General features: G+C 35.9%; 2 protein-coding genes across 3 annotated transcripts in view; one reads left to right on the top strand and one right to left on the bottom strand.

The window, feature by feature from the left end:
* Positions 1–25,351, bottom strand: part of LOC140141023 (uncharacterized) — a 57,133-nt gene that overhangs the window by 21,917 nt on the left and 9,865 nt on the right. The gene's annotated exons all lie outside the window — the stretch shown is intronic.
* LOC140140284 (uncharacterized) lies at positions 10,512–18,099 on the top strand. Its single transcript, XM_072162071.1, has 2 exons — positions 10,512–11,956; positions 17,843–18,099. Exons 1-2 carry the CDS (start codon positions 10,556–10,558, stop codon positions 18,053–18,055), a joined length of 1,614 nt encoding a protein of 537 aa, XP_072018172.1. The 5' UTR covers positions 10,512–10,555; the 3' UTR covers positions 18,056–18,099.

Here is a 25,351-nt window from a genome sequence, read left to right as displayed (position 1 = left end):
AGCATATTCAGCTAACACCTCAGCTACTTGGTTTTTCACAATAAGATACTAATGGAAAGAAATGATAAAATGTTCATCATTTTTCATGAGTTAAATTTTTTGTACAGAACAGTTTTTGGCCCTAAATATGAATATTAAATGACTTTCACTGCCAGTTAGAACTGACAAAATGATTAGGATTTAGCTATGTTTCATTTGGAAAAAAATGGGTAATATTTTTTTAATCCAAGAAAATTATAGTGCTGTATTTTTTTAGAATAGGGACACTTATTTTTTCTAGATACAAAATAGCATAAGAAAGCATCTAATGACTTGCCACTGCAGTCAGTCTGCATTTAGATAGTAAAAATGTCACTATATCCATGGTAATGTTTACCCGTGGGTTACACATAGATGGGTGGGTGTGAGGGTAGGTCAGTGGCGGATTTAGGGGGGGGCAGCCGGCGCGCGCCCCCTCTATTTTTTGACTAGCAAAGGGCACCGGCCTAACTTAGAAATACAAAAAATGAAAGAAATTAAAAAAATGAACAAATTCGGCCACGAACAGCAAACAATGGGCCAAAACCGTTGAGTTTTCGAGGGGGTAACCCCCTTAACACCATTTTTTCGTCGTCGACCAAAAGGCGCCCCCCTCTATCAAAAATTCCTGGATCCGCCCCTGTAGGTAGGGGTGGTGTGGTGGGTGTCACTGTCAACAAATATATACATTTCCCATACATGACTTTTCACACACACCAATTTGTTTTTCTGAAAAGATGTGTTAGTTCCACAAACCACTTGACTTGGAAAGCACAAGAAAGCATTGTATCTTTCCAATCAACTATGGAGACATGATTTTGTGTAACCAATTCTTGCTGCTTTTTTGCGATTTGTTGCTGATTTTCTTGATTGTTTTGTCGTAAATGGATAAATATCAATAAACAGTGTGTGAAATATATCAGCTATGGGAGACACTGTGATATCAAACATGCTCATCTGTCAGGGAGCAGTTCTTTAGTTTAAAGGAAGGTGACCTGATATATTTGGAAAATCAAATTCTTTAAAACTTACGTATAACATAAAATGTCATCCCTTTCAAGCACTCATGCAAAAAAACATGTAAATGTTTTTTGTAAATGTGACTAATTCCTAATGGAATTACCGACATTTATACAGCGTGATATTGGTAGTCTACAGTGTTTTTATTAATGATAATCATCATGATCATGTAATATAGTGATTTCAAGTGAAAGGCCCTATTTTTCTCATAAACATATTGTTCCAACTCAGTGTATTTCCAAAGATATCATCAAAAAACTGCCTAATTAGTCTCAAATATGGTATACCATAATTATTTGAGACTAATTCGCAGTTTTTTGATGATTTCTTCGAAATATACCGATTTGGAACGCCAAATTCAATATGTTTTTTAAATGAGAAAATATGAGCTTTCATCTGATACCAAAATCAGCATTTTGATGAGGTAAAGTGGGGGATGAGATTGTCAATCAGGTTACCCACCTTTAATGCTCTGTATGCTAGCCATAGGTTTTGAACATAAAAAGTCCCCATTTTGAAATATTTTCTCAAATATATCAAGAGCTATCTATTCTTAAGAACCGCTGAACCAATACTAGGCTTGTTTGTACTCATTTTATGGCATTTTCCATGCTGGTTCCAAATATGGCCATGAAAATTTACAATTCTGAAATTTGTAATTTTTGATTTTTTTTTTTTTTAAACTTTATAACAACACAATCTATTTCGGATGAGAAAACAAAATTCCATTTCTAATTATTTTAATCTTAATAATAAAAAAAAATGCCCCTAAAAATGTGTGTTTTCTAACCTAACCTAACCATCCCGCGTACTACAAAATGCTACAGTGTCAAGCCACTGCGCATGCATGCATCACATGTGATGCAATGATGCTAGCACCATACAATATTATTGGCCAGGCCAGCAAAACACCAGTGGCTACCGGTCAGTGACCTAGTTCTTGGCACCCGGGAGGTCTCTGGTTCGAATCTTGGGGCAAACAAAACAACTTCTTTGTTCATCTTCTCTCTTTATTCCAATCTTCTTTCCTTTCCATTCGGCAAACTCTTTTGAAAGTTAAGGTTAACTAAAATAGCCAATATTGTTGTCTTTTACTAAAATAGGTCAATTGATAAGACATTGCCAACCAGGTGAGGTATTTGTCTCAAAGTCATATACCTCTGTGACATGATTATGAACCGTACAATCCGTACATACAAGAAATGAATCCATGCTTAAGAATTAATCATAGTTCTATTTAAAACTGTATTTACAAACAACACAAACAAATCTAACCAGAAATGTACATAAATATTGACAAAAATAGACCAAATTATTGTCTTTTACTACAATAATCAGGCCAACAATGTGAGCTATTTGTCTTGCAGCTATAATACCTGTACTATATGATTTTTTGTGATATCTACAAGAAAGATTCCCCTCTAAGAAATGATCATATGTTTATTACCTAGCTGAGGGGAAGGTACGTACACCCCCAGCTAGGTATTGTTTTTCAATCAAATTCTTCTTTGTTTCTTCTTCTTCTTCTTCTGGTTGTATATTTACAAGCAAAATAAATAAAATATATTCTGACCAGAAATGTACACAAATACTGACTAAAATAGACAAGTTGATGTCTTTTCATTAATATGATGACACTGTCAACATTGCCAGCCTAATGCCAGGTATTTGTCTCCCAGCCATACCTGGATGGTGTGGTGTGATTTTATCTCTATCTTTAGGTCTCTTTAATACTTTGTCTTTCTTTGGTCTGTATGCAGGTGGACACTATCCTGTGCAATGATTATGAGCCCCCTATGGCAAACAGCTTGCCAAAAATTGCTACCCCGGCCCTCCAAAAATCCCCCGGCCCTCCAAAAATTGCTTCCCCCTTTGCATATGCATATGCCAAAATATACGGTCTAGATACATGTTGTGAGTGTAGTGAGCAAGAAAATGTGCATATTTAAGCGTTCCGTACTGTTTTCCTAAGCCTTTTATTTAAAAGGTGCCCATGAATGTGTGCCAAAAATTGCCCCCCCCTGACTTGCCAAAATTTGCTTGCCCCCCTTTTGGCTTGCCCCCAATTTTACCCTCCCACTAGAGCTCATAATTATTGCTCAACACCTTATCACTAGTGGTGGTAAGGGGGTGTTGGCAGGTGGGCATTTTATTTGGCAATTTTATCCTCCCTCCCTGCCAAAAATTGCCCCCCCTTGACTTGCCAAAAATTGCTTGCCCCCCTTTTGGCTTACCCCCAATTTTACCCTCCCACTAGAGCTCATAATTATTGCTCAACACCTTATCACTAGTGGTGGTAAGGGGGTGTTGGCAGGTGGGCATGTTATTTGCCAATTTTATCCTCCTCCCTGCAAAAGTTTCTGGTGCTATTCCCACAGTACACTTAGTAGAAGAGCCAAAAATTTGGTTATTCCAGCTGAAATCCATACACCCTGCCTGTATGAAGACATTATCCACATAACAGATTTAGATTTCAAATAGAGTTGCCCATTTAGGCATCAACCCCATTTGAAATTAACACTCCATGTCTGGAAGATTAAGGCCAAGTCTTGGAAGGCATTACCCACATAAGGGATTTATATTTCAAATGGAGTCACCCATGCAGGTATCAACCCCATTTGAAATTCACACTCCATGTCTGGAAGATTAAGGTCATGTCTTCACACACCCAGTACCCTGTCTTGAAGGTTAAGGTCGTATCTTCCACAGGGAGTGTATAGATTTTAAGTGGAATATCCCGATTCTCAGCTTATCCCAAAAAGCTTACTATAAAGCTGTCAAGCATGCATAAAACAAAGCAGAGCTATCAATATATTTCATTCATGAGATCATAAATATTATTAACTAGGATCTGTGAGTTCTTAGGAAACATAAAAAAATAATTTTCAAAACATTACAAACATGTCATAAACATGTTTTGGTTTTGATCCAAACGGTATTATGTTGGGTTATATTTCAAAGTCATGAAAACGGTTTTTAAATTGTTTTATATAAAAAACACAACTTTTTTTTCCTATTCACAAGCATTCCTTCACAATTATTGCCTTTTTTTTTTTTTTAATTTTGCTTTTATATTTAACAGGACAAAAGACAAATAACTTGAGAAAAAAGTTATTGCCTATTTCAGCACATGCATGGGTGTCAATCCAGGGAGGGGAGACAGAGGCCCGCAACATTCCTGCAAAATGGCCAATTTTTTGTTTTTTTCAACCACTTTTTGACAAAGGATACAAAGAATAACAAGAACTACCTTTATAACAACCAGCTAATTTGGTTTGCAAATTTTGATACAAATGATGTCATAAATAGCCTGGTACAGAATGCTAATTAATAAACACATCAACAAAATAAAGTCGCCCACTAAAAGTGGTCATAACTTTCTGCACAATTGTGTGGAGAATTTTGTTAGCTGCAAAATGATACCAAACTTGTGTAGAAACAAATATGAATGATCGAGAAATTAAATGATTTAACAAATTTTGGTGCAACTTGGAAAATTGCAGATTCAAATAGATTTATACGCATACGCTGTGTGAAATTCATAGCCTAACACGTTCCACTCCAGCTGAAGTGGGTCATCGATCTATTTTGCTTTGATCACAGTCTTTTTAATTGGGAGAGAATTATGGATGGTTGACACCCATTCAAACATACCATTTTATGCAGTATATGATACTGTAACTTTGCATATCGCACTAAATTTCATTTTTTGTTTTGCACAAGTATGTGACAAGTGGAGTATCATAATTTCATATACTCTTACACAGCGAGAACCAATCAGAGGAAGCATTATAAAAACACAAACCATGCATTGATTGTGTGCATGGATGCGCAATCCCCGTAGTACGCGCAGTGCTTTCAGACACATTCACTTATCTTGCAGGTTGATGCATTTATATTTGTTGAAATTTTCCAACGCTTTAGTGATAATTTTGTTATGAAAATAGCAATAATCATGGAATTTTTTTCTTGTGTATGAAATAGGTTAATAAAGGCATATTGCTTCTTGCTCGAGAAATTGTACAAAATAATGCACTTGTACTGAGATGTTGATATGCGTATAATGCACTCCTCCATTCGGGGCTCGTGCATTGGACGCATTGATGTGTCTAATGCACTCCTCCATTTGGGACTCATGCATTAGATGCATCAACATCTCGGTGCTTGTGAATTATTTTGTACAATTGCACTCCCAACAAGTGATACGCATTTATTAACCTATAAATGGCTAACAAAATTCATAAAATAAAAAAACCCTTCATATACATTTCATTGCTTATAATTAATCACGCTCAAATTTATGACTTCTAAAACTAGTGGGGACTCACTTTATTTTGGATGTGTATAAGATACATTATGTCCATTGAATGGGGGATGGTTGTAAGTATGTAATAATAACAAAGCACTTACGACCTTCTTGGTAGACTATGCCATAGTCGATTTTTGATAAATAAAAATGTTATTAATCATGATGAACGCATTCAGTTGAACTCGAAATTATACTGATATTTAGTACATCAAAATACTAGTATAAAATGGTTATGAAAAAGTTTAGGCTATATAATTATATTTGTGACAGTAAAAGTAAAGTATAGGCCCTACTACTGGCGACGTAGGCTTATATTATTGAATGCAACATATCATAATGGCATAATTATAATGACACTTCAATACTGAACAATTCTAATTTTAGAATCTGCCAGTTTATTATCCGAAAAACCGACTATGGACTTTCACTTTTAAGCAGAACTTTATCCGGGACTCACACACTGTCAATCATACTTGTTTATCAATAAAATCTAACCACAAGACTAAGCATGGTGGTACAATACTGGCGCTAGATGCATACGTTCATCCACCAGCACAAAAGCGCCGCATTCCCTAGATAGTTGTGTACCATGTATAATTATAATGGTACCAGGACGCGGCGGGAGGATTTAAACAATAACGAGATCTGGGCGACCAATCACAAGCCAGATTCATTTTTAAAGATGCATTACATCATCACCAATTTTAGTTAGGCCAGAAATTGGCCTAACTCTCAAGGCAAAGTCAGTAGTCCACTTGGGAAGCTAGCAAACAGAGGGCGGACGGTGACTGAAAAGATCAGTTGTGAAAATCTATCAATTGTGCACTCATTACTTGAATCAGAGCTTTAAGCTTAAATGTAATAGCCAGAGTAGTGCACAATTGGCAAGTGGACTACGGAGAAGTCTACCTTCTTGGTGACAAGATAATTATGGAAGTCAACAAGAAAGTGAAGTAGGCAGAGCACAGATATTGGAAGAGGGCAGAGCCAGGTTTTGATACCTCAGGTAATAGTTAATATGCAACAAGGCTGTATGTGAATAATAAAACACAAACCTATTACAAACATCCCTACATTCAAGCACAGATATTGGAACACAATATCTGTGATTCAAGTCTTGAATTATTTTACATTATTTCAACCACAAGTAATGAAACTTGACCTTTTTCTTTTAATTTCAAAAGGTAAAACAGAGTAATAAATGTTTATCAGATGAAAGTGGGCTTGCAAGTTGTAATAACTTTGGGGTTTGAATTTTGAATACCATAGATTTGAAATTTTCTAAAACAATCACCCAACCAAAAAAATACCAAAAACTACTTCAAAGTTACCCAGTTGTCTATTATATTTGAAAGCCATACTCCCTCTGGGGAAAACTTTAGCTAATTCTTTCACAGAGGGAGTATGGATTTCAAATGGAATAGTCTTTTGCTGTCAAGCTGCTTAATTGGCAAAAAAAGTGAACTAGATCAAGTGAAATGCTGTATATTTTGGGTGCACTATGAATTTAATTTGGGCATCATGTGGATTTATAGCAACGTTGTGGGCTCATTAGACCAAAGCATGTGCATTGCTACAGATCATATGGTGAAATTTTGTTTAAAAATTAAAACTTGCAATATATATATATTTAGGAAATCCACTTGATTTGTAACTTCTACTAAAATGGTCCGAGGACCCCCAGACAGTTTTGTTTAAAAAAAAAGCTTTGCCTCTGCAAATCCGAATTTTTCCTAAATGTAAGCCCTAAGATATTATATTATCATAAGATCACCATTAGAGAAATCTTTAAAATCACAAATATCAGCAACACAACATCTCCACCTGTTTAATCTTAAGGGCTCGGATAGCAATGTTTGCACAGTATTTTTGTGGGACCTGAGAGCACATATCAAATTGCATTCTGAATACGAGGAATGTCCTTCTGATATCATTTTTTTAAATCTGAGATATAATACAAATTTTACAAAAAATTATTAAAACTTGATATTTTTGATATTTAACAGTCCTGAAGTAAAATGTAAATCTAATGATATACTTAAAGTGTATGTACTTGGGATTAAAAAGCTGCCCATCACTTGAAAATTTGACCTTTCATATATCGAAGATATTCATTTTTTTCCCAGAAAGACCTACATTTTTTAGGTGTTTTGGGGAAAAAAATCTATATCTTCAATACAAAAGATCAAAATTTGCAGATGAATGATGGCTTTTCATCCCAGCTACATACACTTTAACTTTAAGTACATATCATTAGATTTATACAATTTACTTTGAGGACTGTTTAATTTCAAAAATATCAATTTTTAATCATATGTCATAAAATGTGTATTATATCGTGAATTTCAAAAAAACAAATTATTTGATATCAGAAGGCCATTCCTCGTATTCAAAATGCAATTCGATATGTCTGATGTGCTCTCAGGTCCCACAAAAAATATGTGAAATTGCCGCTATCCGAGCCCTTAAATTGAATCAACACATTTACATGCAGTACACTGAGAAAGATGTCTGCCAATAATCTTTGAATATATTTTTGTTAAAAAAGAAAGTTAAACCTCACCACTAAGCTTAAAGTTTTTGTTTAAGAACAAAGTTACTACAGATTACATGTAAGATTATTTATTGTTGAAATTTAATCAAAACAAATGTATACATTTTACATTTTGGTGTAATTTGGACAACAAAGCAATTTTATACAAAGCAGCCAAGTTTACTATAAGATCCTGGTTACACAAGCTGGTATCATGATACATGGCATACAACTTAAAAATTAACAGGCATTTTATTTAGAGTATAATTGGGCTATATATTCCAGTTGAATTCCACACTACCAATGTGGAAGATTTTGGAAATATCTTTCACACAGGGACTATGATTTTCAAATGTAATTGGTCAGGGTTAATCATTTTGAAACCCATACTCCCCCTCTATTAATATGGCTTTACCTAAATGGTCAACAACTGGAGTTAGTGTATTAATTGCAAGTTACCCAATTGTCTATTCTATTTGAAACTCATACTCCCTCTGTGGAAGACTTATGCTAATTCTTGCACAGGGGTAGTGTGGATTTTAAGTGGAATAGCCAATTTCATCCAAATAGTACAGAAAATCATAATGGTTAATGATGTATAACTAACAGCGTGGTTTTTAAAATAATGATCATATTGTGCTAAGCCAACCAACAGAACAAAAAATATGGAATGTATGTAAACTTCTCAAGGGAAAAATTAAAAAAATTAAATAAATGAACAACAACAAAAATTCAAAATGTTAAGGAATTGGATAGCAATGTTTGCACAGTATTTTTTGTGGGACCTGAGAGCACACTAGCATCATTTGAAAATTTTGATCTTTTGTATTGAAGATATACATTTTTTTCCCTAGGTCTTTTTGAGAAAAAAAAAACGTATTCTTCAATTTGATGTGTCTGATGTGCTCTCATGTCCCACAAAAAATACTGTGCAAACATTGCTATCCGATCCCATAAGCCACATTCATTTTTTTAAAGTGTTTTTTTTGGGGGGGGGGGGGTTCTCGTCCAGAGAATTTTGGAAAGTGATGAGGGAGGGAGATGTTTTTTTGTTTATTTTTTATAGTGCAAAATTGGCATTACTAACTTTGTAATCCTTTTAAACACATTCTTGGAAAATGATGTGGCCATCTGTATTTGAAGGTCCTGAGAGGTAGAATACTATACAACATCTTTAAAGTGACTCACATTTTGGGACCTTTTTATTAGAAATAATTAGCAAAAAGTGTATTGTGGATTTTTATGGGGGTACTGCCACCACCCCCTTTACGTACGAGCCTGGACACCCTGCATCAATAGACAAACTTGTTTAGTACTGTAAGATGAACATCATACCTGCCAGATAGATGAGTGAACCATGGGTGACAACAATTAGCTTTCTGGCATTCAACACCGGACATTGAAACCTATGCTTAAATGCCTCTACATCCTCTTGTGAATTAAGAAAAATATTCTATAGCCCCAAAATAATCAAAAGCCACCTGAAAATACCGAAGCATTAACCCTAGCTCTATTATTTCGCAGTAAACAGTGGGCGGATAGCTAAACGGTGACAATCGTGTCGTCCCATTGATAAAATTAAAACCTAACCATGCTCCGGAGATATTTACGGTATGAAATGTCACTCCGGAGCGCCCCCTTGGGGTAAACATGATCAGCAACAATTTGCACAAGATAGGAACAGCTGATGAACTTGTCTTGATCGGAGGAGACGGGGTAAATTTGGGTATGAAAATAGCTTTGCAAGTGGGCGTTGATTCGTGTGATGGAGTGTGAAACGTCTGCGTTTTGAGGAGATGACTTTAATGGTCATTTTGATTAGGATGTTTAGTCGGGTTTTTACAAGTGATTACGCATAAATGTCAGTTTGCTCGCAGAGGTTGTTAATATGGCCTTAAGGTGGTAATTACAGGAACTTCAAAGAATATACATGTATAGTAACATCTTCTGAAAATATAATATAAATAATACGTTTCACAAAAACGTACAGGTACATTTGCTGCCCACCTACTTTTCTAGGATCTGTATCCATTTTTTTTAATTATCACTATTTGGAAACTCAAGTTATTGGTTTTATTTGGTTTGAAATCAATGGAATGATTGCGGATCGATATTCCATGTCAAAGGATAAATAAATTTGAAAAAAAAACCTTTCCAGATTTGATGAGGAAGATTTAAAAAAGAACTTAAAAAAATGAAAAAAGAAAAGGGATATGTCCCTTAAGCACCCCCCCCCCCCTCTGGTTTTGTGCCAAAAACACAAAGTCAGACTATTTTGGGCACATTTTACCCACTTAGCATAATCTGATCTGACAATCAACAACAATAAAATTGAAATACAGGCAAAAATAATGTGTGTAAAACATAAGGAAATGTACATAAAGATGTCAGGGACATAGAGATTTAAACACTGAGTTACTGGGTAAGTTACTAAAAACCTCCCATTTTCAAATGTCCTAATTTGGTCTGAGTGGGTCAGAACATGCCGCATATGATATAAATTGATATTTGACGAAGGGCAGCTATTCTTCATTAATTTACACATCCATACATATTTTGTAATAACTATCTTGTCACATTTTTAACCTGTTCCTATTTCTCCTATATTATTTAACAGGTGGAATGGCGTCTACTCAGTGATCAGCCATAGAGTGCACACACAAGCCTACTCAAGGATGGCTCCCTCCTGGCTTTTCTGTTTACTATTCCCCACATTTCTATATATTTTGCCATGTGCAATGAGCCCAGTTTCATCTTCCGAAACAGCTGATTTCTGGCACAAATTCTGCCGTCTGTTTTGTCCCTTTCCGGCTGGATGCAGCGCCGATGTCTACTTGAGTCTACAACAGAAACAAATGTTGTTGCAACGAAAAGGACTTTTAGCCACACTCCAGTCCTTCCCACAGCTCCTTCAGGATAGTGATAAACTGCAGCATACAGCACTTGTGAAACTTGAGGAGCACCAACGAGCTCTAGTTTTAATGAGATACAAGGATTTCTTTCATCCCCGAGAAACTTTACCCGAGGCTACTGCAAAACCGAACAAAAATGACCAGGTTGCGACTCCGGTGACCTCATCGCCGGATGCCCGCACGGACGACCAGCAGGTACAAGACACAAATGTGGGTCTTGATGAAGAACAAAATTTGAATTCAGTACATACAGACCTCATTTCTGACAAACAAATGAGGAATCATGCGGATTTAAAAGAGCACAACTTACTACGCAGAACTTCATTAATGAATATTTTAAATGACAGATTTTCGCCAGATGTGAGCCACCACAACAACATTTCTCCAAGGGAGATTTCTGCACAAACTCAATCAGTACACAGCCATAAATGGGATGAAACCAATGTGGTATCAGAGGAATATATACAGAACACAATTGAAATAGAAAACACAATAGATATTGTTAAATTTCAGCAAATTTTATCAGCACTTCCAGATGCCGTTTTATTCAACGCTCTTTGCAGAAAATGTGCTGCTAGTGTCCGTGAACGCGAGACGCGTCACGGGAGAAAACTGTTACGACTTATTTTACAAAATAAAGAATCAAATTATGCAGACGAAGTGTATAATCAAAACATTGATAACAGAATAGAATTCAGAACTCAGTCGGAATTATTCAATTCTATCGGTAGACCGGAGACGATGCTATCCGATAGCAACAAGGATAATTACATGCCTAATGCAATAGACTACCCCACCCACTTATCAGATGTCGCTATGGAACGAAAAAATGCTTCAGGGAGAAGTCAATCTATATTTGAACTTGGAGGTGGTGTTGTTGTTGGGAAGGGGATCTCAGGACTTCCAGAAAATACCAACTATCAATCGATAGTGGATCAATTTCGTAAGGCTGAGGCATCGCGTCAGTGGCAGCTGAATTCTGGTGGCAGAGATGGGGATGAGTTTTACCATGGATACGGGCATCCAGAAGTGAGGAGGAAGAGAAGGAGGAGGAGGCGGGGGAAGAGGATGGTGATGAAGACACAAGTTTGCCCTGTGGTCCAGTCTTGGTCTAATCTGGTGCTGGCAAAGACGGCTAATGGTACTTTGGTACAAATAGCACAGGTGAGTTGATAGCAGCAAAAATAGACACACAAAAAAATTAAAAAAATTAATATAAAATACTTTTATATACAACCTGAAAGAAACTAGCTATTAATTTTATTATCTTTATTCATATTTGAGTTTAGTGTATTAATTTAGCTATAAATACAAATAGAAATTCAAAAATATGGATAATGAAAAGTAATAAATGGAGACCATTATTTAATCATAATTGCAATTAATGAACATATCGTTATGAAAAATGTCCCAATTGGTTGCTAAAATCAGACACAATTTTTGCAATGCCTCATTGGCTATACATGTATATAGCACCCCTTGCCCACCCCCTCTGGTGGAATGCTGGCCATCATGATATTTTAGATTTTCATGCAATTTTTGTCAAATGTTGATCTACCCAGTAACTTGCCCCCCCCCCTTTCCTGGAAAAATATTTCTGAGTAATCATGGTACACATCTATTAGTTTAATAAACTTGAGTTACTAAATTTAATTTGGCTTACGATTCTTGTCAGAGAAGATATATTACACTTCCCACAATGCATTTCTTCCATTTCAATAATCTGCACGGATTTGCTATCCAGTGCGACATGGGTCAATAGTGTCAAAATATACCTCAATGATCAGAGCACATTAAGAGCTTGCAAATTATGTTCATTTCATGACTATCAACTCATGTTTAGCCAGTCTATTCTCAACACAAATGGATCATGTACAAAGAAATATGAATGAAATGAGGTGATGTATCATGTTGCAAAGAACTCTGGGAAGGGTCGGACATCTTCTCTGTGATTCTGTATTCTAAATTAAAGTATGCACTGATCGCACCCAATCCACATTACCCAGAATTCCTAATCAATTCTTCACACAAGTTCATCCTAGAAATCACATCCCCTGAATCCATGCTCAAATCAATATTCACTTATTTCAACGTACCATGGAACAAACCCCATTATAAAATCACCAGAAAATTATCCCTAAGCTATGTTCCATAATATTACCCTAATTACATAGCAAGTGCTGGACGTATATAGCTAGTTCTCTTTTCTGTCTTTATACATTGCTAAGTATCCCAAGTAGTTGTATAACACTAACATGGAGGTTCAGCCCGCCACAGTGGAGTTCTGGGTGAAACTTTCAAGGGGAGTAAAATTAAAATTGTCCCAATGACTTGGTCATATAATGACTTTACTGGGACAAATTTGGACAAATGCATGCAAAGCACACACAATTTTTAATTCTAAAATAGCCTAATAAAACTAAGTTAATTTTGGTCTAAAACAAGATGCAAATTGCAAATTTTGGATTTCCCCTGTTGCATCCCCCTCCGGGTCGGTACACCACCTTATGGGCCCCAAGGCCAAGAGCAGATAAAGTCTTTTAGAGGACCAATTTTTTGCACACCCTTTGTATGAATTTACTAAAAACAGGAATTTTTTCAAGTGTCTCTATTTTAGAATGAATCTGAATTTTCATCCACCCATCGTGCCCGGGCCTGAGAGCAGGCATTCATGATCATCAACTTCTGTGGGTTTTTGTGAAATTATTGAATCTGGGGCATACAAATGCACTCAACATTATGACAAGCTTCTCAACTTGGAGCTTTATTAATACAATGTATGGACAAGTTTTATGTCACTTCATGCTTAGACTTTAACTATTTTGAAATGTGGTAAAATTCAGGAAATTTCAGTTCAGAAAGGTGTGAATATTTGTTTCCTTCAATGGGTCCGATGGGATCAACCAACGAATCAATCAAAAAATCCAAATAAGACTATTTTTAATAACTTTGTAACCAGAGTTTGCAATGTCAACGACCAATATAAGCTTTGACCATGTTATAGGCCTATATAAAATTCCAATATGAATAAAAGACAGGACATTTGAAAATAGGTCCTACTTTTATCAACCAGCCAGCCTTCTGATTGATTGCTCTATGTTTGCTTGATTGAAGTGTCCTGTCTGTCTACATGCAACATTGACACAAGGCTTATGCCGGGGTGGGGGGCACTTCAATTTGAAATGGATATAGGTGTAGGGCTGGCACTTTCGCACTAAGAGGCATTGGATGAGAGCAAAATGTACAAAATATGGGGTCATTGGGTGAGAGCATGATTATTGGCATTCGGTGAGAGCAAAATGTAAAAAATATGGGGTCATTGGGTGAGAACATGACCTTGTTTTAAATGGAACCTTTGGGTGAGAGCCGAAACAGTGCAACAGAAACCTCAAAATCAAATTTATAGTTCTAAATGGCTTCAAATTCTTTGTTTTTTCAAAATTAGTGACAAAATCAGGGATAAATGAAAGTTGCTGTTAAAATTGAACAAGTAAGGGTCTTTGGGTGACAGATCAAATGAAAAAATAGGGGGTCTTCAGGTGACAGAACATGTGTTCGAAAAAAATATGGGGTCTTTGGGTGACAGCAACTCTGAAAAAAGGGTCTTAACAGCCCTACATACGCATCACCTCCAAAGTTGGAGTGCCCCCCCCCCTGGAGCTTATGTTTGTAAGTTCCTGATTTGATCAATCAGTCAGCCTTCTGATTGATTGCTCTATGTTTGCTTGATTGAAGTGTCCTGTCTGTCTACATGCAACATTGACACAAGGCTTATGCCGGGGTGGGGGGCACTTCAATTTGAAATGGATATAGGTGTAGGGCTGGCACTTTCGCACTAAGAGGCATTGGATGAGAGCAAAATGTACAAAATATGGGGTCATTGGGTGAGAGCATGATTATTGGCATTCGGTGAGAGCAAAATGTAAAAAATATGGGGTCATTGGGTGAGAACATGACCTTGTTTTAAATGGAACCTTTGGGTGAGAGCCGAAACAGTGCAACAGAAACCTCAAAATCAAATTTATAGTTCTAAATGGCTTCAAATTCTTTGTTTTTTCAAAATTAGTGACAAAATCAGGGATAAATGAAAGTTGCTGTTAAAATTGAACAAGTAAGGGTCTTTGGGTGACAGATCAAATGAAAAAAATAGGGGTCTTCAGGTGACAGAACATGTGTTCGAAAAAAATATGGGGTCTTTGGGTGACAGCAACTCTGAAAAAAGGGTCTTAACAGCCCTACATACGCATCACCTCCAAAGTTGGAGTGCCCCCCCCCCCTGGAGCTTATGTTTGTAAGTTCCTGATTTGATCAACCAGCCAGCCTTCTGATTGATTGCTCTATGTTTGCTTGATTGAAGTGTCCTGTCTGTCTACATGCAACATTGACACAAGGCTTATGCGGGGGGGGGGGGGGGGGGGCACTTCAATTTGAAATGGATATAGGTGTAGGGCTGGCACTTTCGCACTAAGAGGCATTGGATGAGAGCAAAATGTACAAAATATGGGGTCATTGGGTGAGAGCATGATTATTGGCATTCGGTGAGAGCAAAATGTAAAAAATATGGGGTCATTGGGTGAGAACATGACCTTGTTTTAAATGGAACCTTTGGGTGAGAGCCGAAACAGTGCAACAGAAACCTCAAAATCAAATTTATAGTTCTAAATGGCTTCAAATTCTTTGTTTTTTCAAAATTAGTGACAAAATCAGGGATAAATGAAAGTTGCTGTTAAAATTGAACAAGTAAGGGTCTTTGGGTGACAGATCAAATGAAAAAATAGGGGGTCTTCAGGTGACAGAACATGTGTTCGAAAAAAATATGGGGTCTTTGGGTGACAGCAACTCTGAAAAAAGGGTCTTAACAGCCCTACATACGCATCACCTCCAAAGTTGGAGTGCCCCCCCCCCCCTGGAGCTTATGTTTGTAAGTTCCTGATTTGATCAACCAGCCAGCCTTCTGATTGATTGCTCTATGTTTGCTTGATTGAAGTGTCCTGTCTGTCTACATGCAACATTGACACAAGGCTTATGCCGGGGGTGGGGGGGCACTTCAATTTGAAATGGATATAGGTGTAGGGCTGGCACTTTCGCACTAAGAGGCATTGGATGAGAGCAAAATGTACAAAATATGGGGTCATTGGGTGAGAGCATGATTATTGGCATTCGGTGAGAGCAAAATGTAAAAAATATGGGGTCATTGGGTGAGAACATGACCTTGTTTTAAATGGAACCTTTGGGTGAGAGCCGAAACAGTGCAACAGAAACCTCAAAATCAAATTTATAGTTCTAAATGGCTTCAAATTCTTTGTTTTTTCAAAATTAGTGACAAAATCAGGGATACATGAAAGTTGCTGTTAAAATTGAACAAGTAAGGGTCTTTGGGTGACAGATCAAATGAAAAAATAGGGGGTCTTCAGGTGACAGAACATGTGTTCGAAAAAAAATATGGGGTCTTTGGGTGACAGCAACTCTGAAAAAAGGGTCTTAACAGCCCTACATACGCATCACCTCCAAAGTTGGAGTGCCCCCCCCCCCTGGAGCTTATGTTTGTAAGTTCCTGATTTGATCAACCAGACAGACTTCTGATTGATTGCTCTATGTTTGCTTGATTGAAGTGTCCTGTCTGTTTGAATGCAACATTGACACAAGGCTTATAAATTATGTTCACAAGTTCCTGATTTGACCAACCAGTCAGCCTTTTGAAACGGTGGATACCCGGGGATATTATCTGGTGTAATGTATCCTCTTGAACCTATTTCTAACCCAATAAGACTAATTTTGTAACCACAGATTTCAATGTCAACGACCAAGATGGTATATTTATTGAACTTGCCAACTTCAGCTTTGTCAGTGTTGCATCTAAACAGACAGGACACTTCATAAAGTAATCTTGAAACTGTGTAATAATCTGATATCCTCAAATCTTTCAAAATTGCCAACTGTTCCGTCTTTCAGCATTTTTCATTCAAAACAAAAGCCTTCCTGGATTAATCCCATTTAATCCAAAATTTAATATTTGTATCCCTTTTTTTAACTGGATGTCTGGACTGTTTTTTAGGCTGTTCATTTTATTTCCATTCATAATTCTGATTGTAATATTATACTATAGACCTTTTATGTTATTGTGTGTGATTATACTTCTGTCTTGCGAAGTTGCAAGCTACCATCATTCTGGGCCACTTATCTAGACTTGTATATTTTATGTGTTACTTTTTATTAAATAAAAGTGATGAATAAAGATTGATAAATCAATAAATCAATCAATAAACCAAGCAGCCAATCAATCTAAATCAATCAATCAACCAACAAGCCAATGAACTGATCGTTTGATCAATCATGCAATCAATCAATAAACCAAGCAGCCAATCAATCTAATAAATCAATAAACCAACACATACAAGCCAATGAACTGATCATTTGCTCACTTGCTGTTTAGCAAGCAAAATACCCTTCTTACAAGCTGAAAACCCACTTGGTAATGTCAGGCTGTTTTGTCAAAGTAATTAAAACGTCTTACTCATATAAACCAGATGCTATTGAATGCAACGCCTACACTCTTAGCAGCAATTGAATGGTCAAAGTTGCCAATGAGCAATAAGCTATTCCACTTGAAATCCATACACCCCCTATGGAAGACATGACCTTAATCTCCCACACAGGGAGGTAATAGATTTCAAATGGAGTCAGTCCGAGTCACCCATACAGGTAACCCCATTTGAAAATCACACTCCCTGTGTGGAAGATTAAAGTCATGTCTTCCATAGGGGGTGATGGATTTCAACTGGAACAGCCCAATGAGCAATAACACCTAAGAGCGTGAGGAGCTTACAATAGTTTGACTTTCAATCATAGCACCCGATGAGCCTCTGACATTTATCCAAATTTCAAAAGAACCCTAAATTATCTTTTTGTGTAAAAACAATCCAGACAATACTTCTAAATATAAGTTTATTTCTGTGTAGGATCTATCCACAGTTTCAAGTGGTTAATAATATCACAGCATTGAGCAATAATAAAATAATATGTTTATTTGTATGTGTTTTCTATCCTCAGTTTCCAGAGGTCAACTTGGAGCAGTGGTTCTTAGAGGAAAAATGCAAGTACCCCATCTCTCCAATCCTAGATGACGTAACCTGCGAGTCCAAAGATCGTCTGGTCGATGCTGTCATTATACCGGTCTCTAACCCTACGCTACCGATACAGACCATGAAGATTAAGATTCAGTCCTGTGTCAGTATGTACAACTTGGATGACAGGAGAAACTGATTTGAAACAAACTTGCTTAGTACTCAAAAGGTTAATACTACCCAGCAAACACAAAAATGTTTTTAAAACGTTTTAAATGGGTTATATTTTGGGTTTTGGTTTAGGTAAAAACGTTTTAACAACATTAAAATAATGTCGGGTTATATAAAGGTCATGTAAATGTTTTAACCGTTTTATATGAAAACACACTACAACAATATTTTCAAAATATTTTCAAAATGTTATTGTAAACAATTTTTAGCAAACATTTTTTTCCAAATATTTTGTCAACACTTAAATAACATTATTTTAAAATATTTGCAGTAGGTTATCAAAAAGTGTGTTTTAATGTTATAAACCATGTTTTATACCCTTTAGGTACCCTTTATATAACCCCGACATTTTAACGTTTTCTGGCAACCTTTTATAACCTTTTGCGAATGATGTCAAAAATGTTTTGTGTTTGCTGGGTATGAGCCCAAGCAAGACAAATTTTCATTACAGACCATGATTTGAACGAGGGATTTGAACCAAAGACCTCTAGCAGGCATGAGACTATATATTCATGAAAAAGTCTGGAAATTTTCAAAAAAGCTGGAAAAGCGCATAAAATTGTTCAAAGACACCTGAAAAAGGGGTGAAAATTAATAAAATTGCGGAAATTTTAACATCACAAAAGTCTGGTTCCAGTGTTTCCACTGGAAAATCCCATGCCTGCTCTAGTATCAAGAAGGTTGTGGCACCTTAGTCTTAAACTAGAATCACACAGTTCGTAATTAAGGTGCTTCCCCCACAAAGGTGTGTAAATAATACAGGTTTGTAAATACAAATAATATGCAAATTAGCTCATTAATATTCATAAATATGCAAATAACATGACACAAAACATAACATGACACAAAACATAACATAACATAACATAACATCAAGCCACCATATGCTATCACAATAACAAGTTTGAAATTGATCGGTTATTGCACTTAAGCTGCAGAGTGGATTAATGAAAATGTACGCAAAATATGCAAATAAGCTGATTAATATTCATAAATATGCAAATAACATGACACAATACTATACAGCACCATATCCAATCACCATACAAAATTCTATTGTTACAGATACCGTATATCCTTGAAAAGTCCCCCTTCAATTAACCGCCCCACCATTTTTTTTTTCAACCGAGATGTTTAAAAAATGCTGATATTCCAAATATGCTATCTTGTGTAGTAAGCTTACCAAGGTGCACACACGATCGCTAATATGGCATCGGTAGTTGGCAAAAGTCTGATCGTAAACCCGGAAGTGAACTGGAAGTCATCGTTTGTCATTTCAGCGTGAGTTTTAAGCTTACCTAATGATTTTAATGGGAATTATCGTTCTAAAAATGACATCTAATAAATGGCCCCCTTTTGGACTATTAGAGGATATATGGTATAAAGAATTATAAGTTCATTAGATCACTGGTAACTGCATTACAAGTAGAGGTGGCTAAGTCGGCATGAAAAGTTAAGATAAGTAGGTTCCAAGTAGAGTTTCTTCCACTGATTCAGAGACATGCCACAAAATAAGGCCATAGGCCATGAAATAAAATGCTGTGTCGGACATAATCCTTGAACACAGCAAAAGTTCCTAGTTCCAAGTCAACAAAAACATGTTCGTGCAAATGTTTTCTAGTCAGAATCGAGTATTTCTACTTTCTTGGAACATTTGCCGTGTTCAAGGATTATGTCTGACACAGCATTTTATTTCAAGGTCTATGGCCTTATTTTGCGTCATGTCTCTGAATCAGTGGAAGAAACTCTACTTGGAACCTACTTATCTTAACTTTTCATGCCGACGTAGCCACCTCTACTTGTAATGCAGTTACCAGTGTTACAATGATATGTCTATTTGAACTTATTGCCAATTTTAGCCAGAGTGGATCAAACGTTGAAACCCAAAACTGAAGAAAAAATTATTTTTAACAAAATATAAATTCACAGTTTGCAATAGATAATTACATCTAAAATAAAGCAACTGGATTTTCCCTTTGCTCAAACATAGCCAACCACTCATTCACATAATATTATGCACAGTGAAATTCCTACCACACGCTCGTACACATTTATGCAAAAAATCTATTTATGGTGTTTTTCCCCTTTCCTTCCTTTGTTAATTTCCTTTCCGCTTTGTTTAGTTTTGATTCTTTTTTTTTTTAGGTGACATTCATTTTGTTAAGTTTAGTTAAACAGCTTATTAAACAGTAAGATAAAATTTTACATTTTTTACCCTAGGCTAAAAAATAAATGTTATGTCTCAAAGGCAGTTTCAAAAAACGAATGCGGAATCCATTTTTTTTCCAAGACTTTTTTAAAACTAATTTTAAATTAAAATGTCATTTGCGAGTGTTCAAAGGTAGGCCTACACAGCATAAAATTGTGGTTCATTTAGGCTATACCATAAAAGTACAGATATCAATTATTTCATAGCTACAATTAATCAAACATAGTAAATTTTCTTCAAAATATATAATAAGGCAAAACCCATAAAAAAAAGAAAAGAAATCAAAAATGACTTAGCTATTTCAGTTGAAATGGACACGCTAAGAAAAATGAACATGTGTGGGGACTTTGAGATAACATTTATTTTCCTTTGCCTCATCATTAATGTTACAAAATAATGTGTTTCATGATTAATGCCAAGTCACAAGGGCTGTCATAGCAATAACCTGAATCGAATCCTTGCCTAGTTCCCTATAAATAGGCCGATGTGATGAGATCAAGCAAATTCAGTCCGAAGTCGGCCCGGGGGAAGTCGGATATATTGATTTTCAGATATAGCCAAACAACAACAATAATTTCTTTTGTTGCATATTGTTTTGGAAACTTTTCAACTGTTCTTATCTTTGGAACTAAATGTTCAATTTCAATGGGGTTTTCTGCAAAATTTAGCTTTGCAAATGCTTTATACAGTCATGCAAAAAACTGAAAATTGAATATGCACGACTTCAGACTAATTTTCGTTGATCACACTCCATATTCAGTCACATGATAAAGATTTAGGGAACTTAGACCATGATGCAGGCCCAGACTCAAGTTTGGTTTGGGTAAGGGTGTGCCGCTGAGAATTTGAAAGTGGACCCATTCAATAAACCAATTTCTCAAGAAATCTGGACTCATCGATACACCAAAAGTAAACATTTTTAGCCCAATTTAACCAAAATGGTTAGTTTTTGCAAATTTCCTCCCAATTTTTGAGAAATTTAAAAAATAATGGCTACATCAAGGCAAAATTAGGCTATTTTCTGACAAAATTTTGAACCCCCCTCAAAAACAACCTTATACCAAAATTGGCCACGAAACAGGTCATTGATATACCAAAAGGGTGAAAATGCTACCCATGTTTGCAGCACATCCCCATATGACCATTTGTACTGAGTAAAGTAACTAAAACCCTCGTCCAGATTAGCCTACTATAAGGCCTTTTAAACACACTATATCCGAGAACCGATAAAACCCACTAACAGCTCCACCCGAAAAAATTCTGGGGAATTAACAGTCACTGGGTATTAGCAGTTCTCTGGATATAGCCCGGTTTTATGATATAGCATGACTTTGGATCACCACAGTCAAAAGGCCCTATACTAGTAGGGCTACTCCAGATCCAGGTTGTCCCAGGCCGGTTGCTGCACTGTCATTCCCAAATTGAAATATATATATAGTGAAATTGGGAGTGTCCTATCAAAAGTTTAGAATAATATATCTAGACATTACTATTACAGGCCCCTGGATGGGGAAATCACCGATTTACGCTTCTTTTCTAGGTTTCAGATTCCTTGCTCTTGCCAGAAAATAGCTCCTATGTCATATCAATCATCGCTATTCGTTTAAATCTTTAAACATACCAAAGAAAAGTATTTGATAAGTCTAGTAGAAATTGTAACAATTCTAATGTTTTTCTTTATTGTTTGAAAATTCCCTAAATTTTGCCAGTTTTCAATTTATTTTAGCCTACAAGCTAGGTGCTATAGACCACTTGACATCACTGTTTATCAACAAAGGCGAGGGACTCGTCTGTCGATATGCTTGGACGAGCCGCTACACTGTTCAATGGCTTTCTTGTACTATATGAAATGTGGTGGGCGATTTAAAATACACGCGTCCCTTAGCAAACTACGATGCGACACGCACACTGCAGGGCAAAGAACAATGGAAATTGCCATAATTCGCGCGCATACTGCCGGGCAATGACGTCACATGCCAAGTGGTCTATAGTTACCTCAACACTCTCTTTAGATTTTTTGGAATAAGTGTTTACTTTTTGAAAAAAATTTGATTTCAATTTTTTATTTTAGCAAATGTTAGAAACACCTTAACTTGATTAAAAACAATTAATTGGAAACAGCTGGCGAGATAATCTAGATATTCGGCTTAATACCTCCTAAAAGTTCTTCTGTTATAACTTAACCTGAACCTTTATAGGACAAAATAGACTTTGTAAAAGCGAGAAATGAAACCAGATTTGGATCAGCTAGGATACAGCTATTTGAAGTACTTAAGGGATCTGGAATGAGCGTTTTGAGCGGTTCGACAGTATTTTTATGGAACATGAGAGCACCTCAGACGTATCGAATTGCATTCTGAATCGAAGCATGTCTTTCTGATATCAAATAATTTTCATTTTATGAAAATCACGATATAGTATAAATTTTATGACAAATTATAAAAATTTGATATTTTTCAAATTTTTGATATATAACAGTCCTCGAAGTAAATTTTATAAATCTAATGATATATTCTTAAAGTGTATGTAGCTGGGAGGAAAAGCCGACGATCAATTGAAAATTTTGACCTTTCATATTGAAGATATGGATTTTTTCCAAAAAGACCTAATTTTTGTTGGTGTTTTGGGAAAAAAATCCATATCTTAAATACGAAAAGTCAAAATTTTCAATTGATCGTCTGTTTTTCATCCCACCTACATACATCGCTAAGTATAAATCATCAGATTTATAAAGTTTACTTTCGAGTACTGTTAAATATCAAAAATATCAATTTTAATGATTTGCCATAAAATGTGTATTACATTGTAATTTCAAAAAATTAAAATTATTTGATATCAGAATGACATTCTTCGTATACAGAATGCAATTCGATATGTCCGATGTGCTCTAATGTCCCACAATAAATACTGTCCAAACGTTCATACCCCAGCCCTTAAAAAGGTATCAAAGTATCAAACATTAAACATTATGACCTGGACTAGTTATTTATTTTCCCATGCAACATTCAGAACTGGGTTAAATTAAGAGAAGGTTAAAAGCGGTCAAAGCCTATTGTGGGGTTGATTGCATGTAGGCCTAACTGACTAAAGTTAATCAAACGTCATGATACATTTCTCTTAATCTTATCATTTTTTTTGGTCAATTTCACACAATGATCTTAAAATAGATGGTGCAAAGCTAATATTGTGAACATATTTTTTTCAGGAAAGGATGAGAGCATGGATGCATTGCTTCCAAACCTAGCTAGTTTTATAAATAAACATGTTGAATGAAGATTTAAATTCAAAGCCCTTGACCAAACCATGCAGGCCTGGTATCGGTATCAAATTTAGTTCAATGTTCAATTATATCTTTCATTCTAGAGTTCACAGCGAAAAAAGGGATCTTGTTAAAGAGGAAGTCATGTTAGAGCAGTTCTTCTAGGTGAATCAAACCTGTTTGGTTATCAAATTAATCAGTGACAGAAGTTATCTCTGATTTGACAGGTGTTAATTGATGCAATAATATTAAAACATCAATTAGCACCTGTCAAATTCAGAAATAATCTTTTCACTGATTAATTTGATAACCAGGCAGGTTTGGTTCACCCCAGAAGAAATGCTTTGGCAGGGCTTCCTCTTAAGTGCATGATATGGTAAAGATATTAAAAATGTTTGGCAAAGTTCTGATCATGATGTACAACATATTCAACAAACTTCTTAATTTCAAGAAAATTGCATTTCTAAACACTGTCATGTTTAACCTTCCCCTAACCAAACCATGTACTGATTTTAAGAAAATTACATTTCTATAAAACTGTTTTTGTTTCTGTGTAAGCAATTATATGAAAAGTATGACTTGAAGTGGGCATTATTTTATAGTGGGCATTACTTGTAGTGGGTTTTTTTTTTTTCTGTGCAAGCAAATTCTATGAAAAGTTTGACTTGTAATGGGCAATAGAGAGCTTGCGAAATGGAGTTACTTTAACTTTAACTTTAACGTCTAGAGGATTATAGAGGATTATGTATTCAAAACCACTCTGCCATTAAAGCCGCTTGAAGTTAAAGTTAACGCCAGAATCTATAGTGTGCCGTAAATTATGATGAAAATACGTCATAATTAAAACAATGGTTTGCATATTTCCTCATAGACTACATAATTACCACTTATGTATTATCTAGTTAATAGACCAATTATTGGAAATCTAATTTGGTTTGGGTAAAAAACATGCCACATGATGCTAAAAATTACTGATTGAATTAGATCAAAATCAATTTTGTTCCAAACGTCACACTTGATATATACATTTGTGTGTGCTCATGACGTACACCAAATCAGCTTGCGGAACCAAGTTTTTGGCTTGACTTCAACGCCAAGGGGATTAAGTTCCAGTAAAATGGACTGATTTTACGCGACCCAGCAGTGTAGTGAACTTCATGTAATTGCAGCTACTGTGAACATTTTTTACAACGCTATGTGTCTTATAATTACACCTCTATATAACCAAATATGTTTGTACTGTTCAGGTATTTTATTTAATTATTATTTTATTCATTTAGGCCTACATTATGTACCCCAATTCAGCAGAAAGCTGGTCTAACATGTGCCACGCTATTATACGCATATTATAGGCCTATGGGTATTGTATGTCAACCAAATTATTCATTATTAAAAGAGGAGGCCTATTTGTTACAAAAATAAGAATGTCAGAAAAGGAGCATCCAGAAATATGTTGGTTGAAATTCAAAATTCTGGGAGTTTTAAAGAACAAAATGAGGATCATTCGGGAGATATATTTAATTCGATCAGATGCAAAGAGGAGTCCTTGCCCTCCTAAAAGAAAAAAACTCCTGGCAACGCCACTGGGGAGTGGGAAAGTGAGGATAGATGAATAGATGGAGGGAGGGGATGATATGGAGAGGTGGTGATGGTGGTGGTGGTGGTGGTGGGGGGGGGCTAGGGAGAGCAAACAGATAAAATGGGCTTGTGTCCTGATGGAAATATAAAATTGACAAAGCTGACGTTTACTGGAATAATAATTGAGCTTTTATTATAATAATCCGGGACAATAATAT

Source organism: Amphiura filiformis, chromosome 19 (genome assembly GCF_039555335.1).
Source record: "Amphiura filiformis chromosome 19, Afil_fr2py, whole genome shotgun sequence".
Lineage (NCBI taxonomy): Eukaryota > Metazoa > Echinodermata > Ophiuroidea > Amphilepidida > Amphiuridae > Amphiura > Amphiura filiformis.
This window is presented reverse-complemented; position numbering and strand designations above follow the sequence as displayed.